General features: G+C 53.7%; 1 protein-coding gene across 1 annotated transcript; it reads left to right on the top strand.

Moving 5' to 3' along the window:
- Nucleotides 1-1101: 1101 nt before the first annotated feature.
- On the top strand, nucleotides 1102-8447 carry CGREF1 (cell growth regulator with EF-hand domain 1). The gene is made up of 5 exons (XM_081001183.1): nucleotides 1102-1902; nucleotides 2024-2095; nucleotides 3436-3506; nucleotides 5973-6095; nucleotides 7753-8447. The coding sequence occupies exons 1-5, from the start codon at nucleotides 1826-1828 to the stop codon at nucleotides 8124-8126; spliced, it is 717 nt and encodes a 238-aa protein (XP_080857309.1). The 5' UTR covers nucleotides 1102-1825; the 3' UTR covers nucleotides 8127-8447.
- Nucleotides 8448-9763: the final 1316 nt, after the last annotated feature.

The following is a 9763-nucleotide window of genomic DNA, read 5'->3' as shown; positions in this document are numbered from 1 at the left end:
GTCCAAGCGGGAGATAACTAGAGCATGCACCACTCTGGCGAGACAGTCTGTGGGCAGATAGGGTCTCATCCTGCGTACCAGATAGAGCTGGTAGACAGCTGCCCTGGACACAGAACTGACCTGCGCCTCCATGGACAGCTGTGAGTCCAGAATGACTCCCAGGCTGCGCACCTGGTCCTTCAGGGACACAGTTACCCCATTCAGGACCAGGGAATCCTCCACACCTGCCCGCCTCCTGTCCCCCAGAAACAGTACTTCTGCCTTGTCAGGATTCAACCTCAATCTGTTAGCCGCCATCCATTCTCCAACTGCCTCCAGACTCTCACACAGGACCTTCACCGCCTTCACTGGTTCTGATTTGAAAGAGAGGTAGAGCTGGGTATCATCCGCATACTGATGAACACCCAGCCCAAACCCCCTGATGATCTCTCCCAGCGGCTGTCTTTTCCTTCACAAATCCTGTCTTAGGGGTATGTCTGTGTATGAATAGGGTGAGCCTGTGACCTGGCTCTGGAACTAAGTATTTATCATTACAAAAGACTGGCCAGGATCCCCATGGTATCCAATCAAGTGAGCATTAAGAGGTAACCTGCCAGACAGGAGATAAACAACACACTCAGATTTCTGTGATTTCTTCTGTGATGTAGGTATGATGTATGGAGGGGTGGTCTTGGACTCCAGGGTGGGCAATTTAAAATGTCTATTTAAAGGCGGGCACACCTTTGTCCTGGGTCCTCCTCCTTCTCTTGCGTGTGAAGGGATCTGTTGCAACAGATCAATAAAGATCAGGCTTCCGAGCTGCTTTGCTTCTCAATATTCTCTGGCTGGCCTCTGTTCTTTTCTCCGACCGATGGAGAACACTCTATACGGGCTCTTGTGTCCCCCATAAGGGGATAAGGGCAGATTTCCGTTTATTACAGGTGTCCTCCTGGCAGGAATTCGTCCTGCGTGGCAGGGGGTTGGACTAGATGACCCCTGGGTGCCTTCCAAGTTCTACGACCCCTAGTTCCCATAAAAGCTACTGCACGGAGCCTTCCCATCTTGAAAACAACTAGATATCTCTCTATGCCTGCGTGTCTGGTGCCTTTGCATCATCTCCCGAGGGTTCCTTGCGCAGGAAAGTCCCCTCCCTCGGAGAGCGCCACGTCGGAGCCGCCTGCCGCCCAGACCGGCTGCGAGGCCCAATGGTAGGAGCGCCTGGCAGGCAGCTCTCGAGGGAGGGCGCCTGGGGCGCGCCTGGCAGCGCCCGCCTGCCCCGCCACGTGGACCCAGGACGGCCGCCAGCAGCCGGGGGTCAGCGCCGGTCGTTCGTGGATCCCTCGGTCTGCCCGTCATCCCCACGATCCACGCGTGGAGAGGAAGATTCCTCGTGTTGCGCAGCCGGGCAGGGCGAGGAGGAAGAAGGAGGCGGGCGGGCGGGCGGGCGGTGGCATCTCCTGGGAAGCTCCAGTTTCCCCTCTCCCCGGACCCAGGTCCTCCTTTCCCACGTGCAGAATATTAGACAGGCACGCAAGGTGATCTCCCTTTCCCCGCTGCAGTGGTACAGTCCATTCTGCCGCCGCGGCCGCGCGCATCCTCACATCTTGGGGCGTCCCCGGGGGAGGCGCGTGCCTGCGTGTGAACGGGGTCTGTCTGTCCGCTGTCGGAATCCGTGTTCGGGGTTGTCCCCTGCCCGTGGGAACGCGTCCCCCTGGGCCCTCGCCACCTCCGGCAGCTGTTTGGCAAAACCCCGGTGCCCACCGAAGCGACGAAGCGGGCAGCCCGCCGCGTTGGCAGGGCATGAGCGGACGGCGGGTTCCTGTGCCAACCTCTGCACGGTGCCAGGATGAAGGAAATGCTTCTGGCCGCGCTGCTCCTCGCGGTGCCAGCCAGCTGGGCGGCCCCAAAGGAGGGCGCTAACAGGTACCAGGTGGGAAACTGGGGGTGGGGAAGGAGGCACGGTGGGGTTTGAAGCTGGGGGGGGGGGCTGGGGAGGGGGTCCTTGGTGCCCCCTCCAACAACACCTTCTCTTTGTGCCCTTTAGGTCGGAGCCCCTCCCCAGTGCCAGGGAGCAGCCCATTCCGAACCCCCTCGACCCAGGGCAGGAGTCCGCCAGGTGAGTTCCTTGCCCATCACACCCCTTGCCCCCACCCCTTTGCCCCTGGGGAGGACGCTTTGGGGGGGGGGGAAGACTGGCAGAGAGGGAGGCAAGGTCTCTCTGCCTCTGACCCAGTCAAATTCCCACTCCATTTTTACCCTCAAAGGGCCCCCCAGGCTTGAAGTCGAGGAACACCCCCCATAGAACCATAGAAATATTGAATTGTAGAATTGGAAGGGACCCCAAAGGTCTTCTAGTCCACCCCTCACAATACAAGTGGGCAGCTCAGTCCTTGTCCCTCTCCAGGCAGAGAATGGGCCCCCTCCCCTCTACTTCTGCCTCCCCCCCCAGCAGTCAGTTTTCTTTTTTAAAAAGACATGATTTTTATTGAGTTTTCCATATTTCATTTCATTTCATTACACATATCACAGCTTCTATTATTTGCTCAGACAGAGCATTGACCTCCTTCCCTCCCTCTTTTCTGACTTCCCTATAACTTTAACATATCTATCGCATTTCCATAATCACTTATTTATCTTATATCAACATTCAAGAATCACTCTCTCATTTGTAAATTGGCATCTTAATTTCACATTACCAAACATTTCGTGTTAAAGCTACAAATGTTTTCAAATATTTACAATTTTATTTCAAATAATAAATAAATTTGCTCCAGTCCTTTTGAAACCTTTCATCGGGTCGATTCCTGATTTTCCCCGTCAACTTTGCCAACTCCACAAATCCTGCCATCTTCATCTGCCAGTCCTCCAGCCTGGGGAGTTCTTGCTGTTTCCATCTTTGGGTCAGGAGGATTCTTGCTGCCGTTGTGGCGTACATGAACAAATTTACATCTTTTTAATGAATTTCTTCACTAATTAACCCCGATAAGAATGCCTCTGGTTTTTTGCTGAAATTATATTTTAATATCTTTTTTAGTTCATTTAGCAGTCAGTTTTCAGTTAGGCCTGGTGCTCACACAAGCCCCCAAACCAGGCATCTAGTAAGGCAGCTTCTGAACATATACAGGTAGTTCATCCCTGGCATATAGTAAGAGGGCCTCTGAGCATGTGCAGAATACGCACCCTCCCCAATGAGGAACTGCAGGTGTCCCTCCCCACCCCTTCAAGGCGCAGTTTCCCCATCGGGCATTTTGATCCTGAGCAAACAGGAGCGGCCTAAAATTCTTTGTCTACAATGCCTCAGTCTGCCGGTCCCTGAAATGGGCAGACCTTGGCTCCTTCCTGACCGTTGCGCCCGTTGCCCAGGCCCAGAGGCTCCCTGCTGCCCCCTGCCCTTGCCAAGCCCCACAACCCTCCGCTGCCCCCTGGTTTGCTGACCTGTGGCTTGGCCTGGTGTAGGTTGATACAGGAGTACCTGAAGAACGTCGGGCAAGAGGATGGCAAGGCCAGCGCCATGAGCAGGAAGCAGGGTAAGTTGCAATGGGGTCCCAGGGCCAGGATGGCGTAAGATGGCACCTCGGGGCCTGAGTGCCAGGGCCTGGCAGGGCGGGGAGCGTGAGCTGGGGGCGAGGGTAGAAGGCTGGCCCTGAGCACCCGGGGGGGGGCTTTTTTTCCAAGAGGGGCCTCAGGGAATCCCCTGGGGCAGGTGACACTCTCCTGCTCACTTTATTTGGGTTGGGAACAAGTGTTTTGGGGAAGAAATGGGTAAAAATGAACAAATTCTGCTGGGGGAGCTGAGCAAACCTCAGAACAAGCACAGGTGTGTGTAGCAAAAAGCGGGGGGGACGGGACAGCTGGAGCAGCAGCTGATTTTGGCAAGAGGAAAAAAGAAGAAGAATAGAACTGTAGAGTTGGAAGGGAACCGCAGGGGTCATCTAGTCCAACCCCCTGCAATTGAGGAGTCACAACTCATTACACACACACACACCTGACGGATTACAAGCCAAACTCTGCTTGAAAACTTCTGACCCAGGAGTGTCTCCACCCTCTTCCACCCTCAAAGAGCCCTTGCAGCCAGAAAATCCTTGCTAAGGTTTAGTTGGAATCTCCTGCCCTGTAATTCGAATTTGGGTGCCGCCCTCCGGAGCAGGATGTAAACAGAGCAAGGGGAGGGGAAGCGGGGAGCCTGTCTGTGTATGGCAGGAGAGGGGAAGTCAAACAGGGAAACTAATGGGAAATAGGTGCTTTGGGTCTTGAAGAGAGAAGGGGGGACCCTGATCATTTTGCTGGGGGGGGGGGGCTCTCTCTGAGCCAAACCAGCAACCTCCACACCCCTTTTGAAGTTGTTAACGGAGAAATCTGAGGGCTCCCTTGGACAAAAACCAAGGACCCCAGCCAGGAATACCAGAGCAAAACAGCAGCCAGTCGGCTTGGTCTTGATTGAAGACTGTGGCGACAGGACTCCCACCTGCCACCAGGTGGAACAAGATGGAAGCCCCCAACAAAAGAGCCCCCAAACTTGTATTAGCTGCTCATCCCCATGTTACACCCCCCCAAACTACATCACTAATACATCACGGTTACATCATGAAAGGAGAGGTCTGGTGGCAGGAATCTGAGCATCCTGGACCCTGCCCCATGGTTCCCCTTGCCCTCCACCAAACACCCCTCAAGTGTAAGAAAAGAGACATTTACCTTTCCCTGTTTCCCAGCCAAGTTCATCACACCCTTATTCCTGGAATGGCTACCTGTCTGGCACTCAGGTATCAGGATGCCAGGGATTATCCCTCAGGCAGAGGGGCTGCTGAGGAGCTGAGCTCACAGGTCTATACGAATTTCTGAAGTTTTCCAGTGAGCCAGTACATAGAGACATTGATCAGTGAATTCTTACATTTGGTATCGTGCAGCAGAGGACCTTTGAATAGATCGGAAGAAACTGCGATGAAGTGTTTTCTGGGGACAAATCACAAAAGTCACAAAAGTGATTGTGCTGATTTTGGCAGTGGGCTGCATGTGCAGGATATCTGCTGGAGGGGCAACCCCCCCAACCTGTACCTAAATTCCTGCAACAAAGTTAAACCACTCAATAAACAGAAAAAGACCTTCAGGTAACAAGGTGTCACTATTAAAAGCACCCTTTTTAAGGCATAGCAAAGGATGCTGGGAAAGGGGCCTCCTTGCTCCAGAGTCGTGGCCCCCGCAGATGGCCAGCATCTTCCCACTGAAGCACAGCCTGTGATTATGCAGAGCCTAAAATAAGTCCCTGGCTGCCCACACAGCCCAGCCGGCTTTGCTCTCCTTTCCCCAAGGGAGCGGAAGGAAGGGAGGATTTCGATTCGGACACCCAGAGGAGGCAGCCAAGATGGTCAAGGGCCTGGAAACCCAGCCGGATGAGGAATGGTTGAGACAGGTGGGGTGTTTGGCCTGGGAAAGAGGAGGCTCAGGGGAGATAGGAGAGCCATCTTCAAAGATCTCAAGGGCTGAACCATGGAAGATGGAGCAAGCTTGGGTTTTTTGCTGCTCCAGAGGTGAGAACCCAAAAGAATAGATTGAAATGCTAGAATAACAGCAGATCAAGTTGATGGATTATGCCAAAATGGCTAAAATGCCGGAAGAATCAGAAATCAGGAAAATCAAAATTTTGAATTTTTGAATATGTGACTGTGAAATTTTGATCTGAAAAACCAAATAAATTTAATTATTATTTTTTAAAAAAGAAATGCAAGAAAGGAGATTCCCAGTGAAGCAGCTGCAACATCTGCCCAGCAACTCTGGTCTGAGTGCTGGGGACATCCTGGAAAATAGGGGTCGTGTTGTGGTGAGGAGGGCTCTGTGGGACAGGAAGGAGAGGTGAGAGGGTGGTGGGAGTCCCAGGCCGCAGGAAGACCTCAGCCCCACCGCTGGAGTCACCTCACTGGCTCTTGCTCTGGGCAGGATTTGGGCTCCTGTGCCCTCTGGCTCAGCCCCCCAATATCTCACCCCTCTGGTGTTTACAGCTCTGTTGCTCCTCTTCTTCCTCCACGACTACGACAAGAGTGGACGGCTGGACGGGCTGGAGTTCATGAGGCTGCTGAGCGAGATGCCCTCCCAGAGAGACAGTTCTGTGCCGGACTCGGTAGGTGCCGCTTTCACTCCTTGGCCTTTGGTGTGCCAGGCAGAGGGGGCATCTCTGCCCAGGCTGCAGGGGCTGTGAATCTGAGTGCCTTCCCTGCTGTGGCTGCCTCTGCCTGCCTGCGATTTCAAAGCTCATCCGCTTTGTTGTTGTTGAGTCATTTAGTCGTGTCCGCCTCTTTGTGACCCCCTGGACCAGAGCACGCCAGGCCCTCCTGTCTTCCGCTGCCTCCCTCATGCTGGTAGCTTCGAGAACACTGACCCACCATCTCGTCCTCCGTCGTCCCCTTCTCCTTGCGCCCTCCATCTTTCCCAACATCAGGGTCTTTTCCAGGGAGTCTTCTCTTCTCATGAGGTGGCCAAAGTATTGGAGCCTCAGCTTCAGGATCTGTCCATGGAGTTTTCTTGGCAGGGATACTGGAGTGGCTTGCCGGTTCCTGCTCCAGGTGGATCACGTTTGGTCAAAACTCTCCTGCACAGCATGGCTCATAGCTTCTCCGAGTTATTCAAGCCCCTTCGCCACGGCAAGGCAGTGATCCATGAAGGGGCTCATCCGCTTAGACATAGGCAAACTCGGCCCTCCAGATGTTTTGGGACTACAACTCCCATCATCCCTAGCTAACAGGACCAGTGGTCAGGGATGGTGGGAATTGTAGTCTCAAAACATCTGGAGGGCCGAGTTTGCCTGTGCCTGGCTTAGAATCATAGAATTGTAGAGTTGGAAGGGGACCCCTAGAGTCATCTAGTCCAGCCCCCGCCAGTGCAGGAACCTCAGCCAAAGCATCCGGGGCAGAGGGCCATCCAACCTCTGCTTTGACACCTCCAAGGATGGAGGCTCTCCAGTCCTCCATTTCTGCGTACACTGGACAAGCAGAAAAGTGTCTGGAGTCCACGGTCAGAGGCAGCTGGGCTTCCGAAGGACCATCGCTGGAGACCACAGAGGAGAAGAGTTCCTCTTGCGCTCAAATCTTGCTTGCTGGTTTCCCCTTGGGGGATCTGGTCGGCCATGGGGAGGGCACGATGCTAGACTAGATGGGCCATTGGCCTGATCCAGAGGCCCTCTCCTCCTAGCCCCCTCCATGAATTTGTCTAACTCTCTTCTAAAGCTATCACTGCTTCTTGTGGCAGTGAGTTCCAAAGTTTAATTACACGCTGCATAAAAAGTCCCTTTTTTAATCTGTCCTGACTCTTCCAACATTCAGCTTCAATGGATGTTCATGAGCTCCAGTGTGATGAGAGAGGGAGGAAAACTTCTCTCCAGGCATAATTTTATGAACTTCTGTCCTGTCGCCTCATCCTGGTGTTCTCTCTACGCTGCAACCTTTCCTCACAAGGCAGTGGCTGCATTGCCTCAATCTTTTGGGTGGCCCTTTCCTGAAACTTCTCCAACTCTTTAAGAGAGAAGTGCAAATTCACTGCATGCCAACCGTGATGGGCACCTGCCACCTGCAGAACCAGAGGTGCCTTGCCTGTGCAAAACCTTTTCCCGGGGTCTCAGCAGGGCAGAGGCCTTGCAGGGACACTCCGGTCCTCTTAGTGGGCTTCTGTTCTTACTCATAATTTTATGGTTTTATTCTCCTTGAGGTGGGGTTTTATTTTTCCAATCAAGAGGTGTATAAAAGTTATGAAATAAATGGAAATGCCCCCCTTGACCCCTGCAGGTAGTCTTGATGGTGGACAACATCCTGGCAACTCAGGACCTGAACCACGATGGGCTGCTGGAGCCGTCAGAGCTGCTTCAGGGGCCCTGGCACAGCCAGACCCCCACCCTCCTCGCTGCCCCCGATGGAGAAGAGGGCAGCATCCTGCGGGCACCCCCTGCACCTGATGGACAAGGCGTCGGCCACCCGGATCCTCTTGGCCAGCAAGGCACTGCTGAGTCCCCGGCTGCGTCAGAGGCGGATCAGGACCAGGGCGTGATGGAGGCCCCTTCGCTGAGCCCCCCGGCACAGAATCAGGGGGGGGCACCGGGGCAAGGAGAAGCAGCTGAGGCACCTCAGCCACAGGAGACTGGGGAGCCTCTCATGCCAGGAGACTGAAACACCCCCCCCCCAAGAGAAAGAGGGGCCAGCGGAGGAGGACTGAAAAGCAGAGGCTGCGCAGGGTGGCAAAGCTGACTCCCGGCCACCCGTCACCTAAAACCACAGTTGGAAGGGGCAGCCAGGGTCAACCTCCAGCAATGCAGGAATCACAACTGAAGACTCCTTGGCCGATGGACGTCCAACTTCTGCTTAAAAATTTCCTCCAAGGAAGGAGAGTCCATCACCTTCAGAGGCAGTCTCTTCCACTGTTCAGCAGTTTTTACTGACATAAAGTTCTTCCTATTCTTTTTGTCAGAAATACATTTATTGCCATTTGAATCCATGGGTTTGAGTCCTACCCTCCAGAGCAGGAGAAAGCAAGCTTGTTCTCGGTTCCACTTGACAGCCATTAAAATATTTGAGGGATGCGGGTGGCGCTGTGGGTTAAACCACAGAGCCTAGGGCTTGCCGATCAGAAGGTCGGCGGTTCGAATCCCCGCGACGGGGTGAGCTCCCGTTGCTCAGTCCCTGCTCCTGCCAACCTTGCAGTTCAAAAGCACGTCCAAGTGCAAGTAGATAAATAGGTACCTCTCTGGCGGGAAGGTAAACGGTGTTTCCGTGCGCTGCTCTGGTTTGCCAGAAGCGGCTTAGTCATGCTGGCCCCATGACCCGGAAGCTGTATGCCGGCTCCCTCGGCCAATAAAGCGAAATGAGCAATCCCAGAGTCAGTCACGACTGGAACTAACGGTCAGGGGTCCCTTTACCTTTAAGATATTTGAAGATGGCTCTCATATCTCCTCTCAGTCTCCTCTTTTCCAGGTTAAACATATCTCAAGTTTCATTAACCGTTCCTCATATGGCTTGGTTTCCAGACCCTTCATCATCTTAGCTGCCCTCCTCTGCCCACCTTCCAGCTTGTCAACATCCTTCTCAAATTGTGATGTCCAGAAGTGGACGCAGGATCCTAGGTGGGGGTCTGACCAAGGCAGAATAGAGAGGGACTATTCCTTCCCTTGACCTGGACACTAGACTTCTGTTGATGCAGCCTAGAATAGCATTAGCTTTTTTTGCTGCTGCATCACATGGTTGACGCATGTTCAGCTTGTGGTCCACCAAGACCCCCAAATCCTTTTCACATGTACTGATGCCACACGTACTCTTCTCATGTTCTACTTGTAAGCCAGGCGTCCCCCATCCTATATTTGTGCACCTGGTTCTTCCTGCCTAAGAGCAGAACCTGACTTTTGTTCCTGTTGTAATTCATTTCATAATTTGGGCCCAGCTCTCCAATCTGTTAAGGTCATTTTAAATTGGGATTCTGGCATTAGCTACCTGGTGCCCCCCTGCCATGGAATGCCCCACAAGATCAAATGACCCACCAGCAGTTCTTCGTAGGACCTGGTGCCCCCCTCCTCAGCTCTCTCGATTTATGCAATCTCTTCTCCAGCCCGGCAGGACAGAGCTCCTTCCCTCCCCCCTTGCTGTGGGTCACCCTTGGGGGAACCGGTCCTGAGTGTTGCTGCAGCTGCAGAAGAGAACCCTGCCCCCCGCGCCTTGCTCCATCCTTGCTGCTTTGGGCTCCCTCTTCTGCAACCCCCACAGCCTGTGCGTCTCCCTCTACTGTGCTTGCAGTGTCAGGTTATGACTCAGGTTCG

The sequence above is a fragment of the Podarcis pityusensis genome (assembly GCF_964106645.2).
Source record: "Podarcis pityusensis genome assembly, chromosome: 3".
NCBI classification, from domain to species: domain Eukaryota; kingdom Metazoa; phylum Chordata; class Lepidosauria; order Squamata; family Lacertidae; genus Podarcis; species Podarcis pityusensis.
Note: the sequence above shows the minus strand (reverse complement) of the source record. Positions and strands in the feature narration are given on the sequence as shown.

Coding starts and splice junctions, on each gene's coding strand:
- CGREF1 (XM_081001183.1), top strand. CDS start 1,826: ATGAAGGAAATGCTTCTGGCCGCGCTGCTCCTCGCGGTGCCAGCCAGC. Junction 1,903..2,023: donor CCAAAGGAGGGCGCTAACAG/GTACCAGGTGGG, acceptor TGTGCCCTTTAG/GTCGGAGCCCCTCCCCAGTG. Junction 6,096..7,752: donor TTCTGTGCCGGACTCGGTAG/GTGCCGCTTTCA, acceptor CCCTGCAGGTAG/TCTTGATGGTGGACAACATC.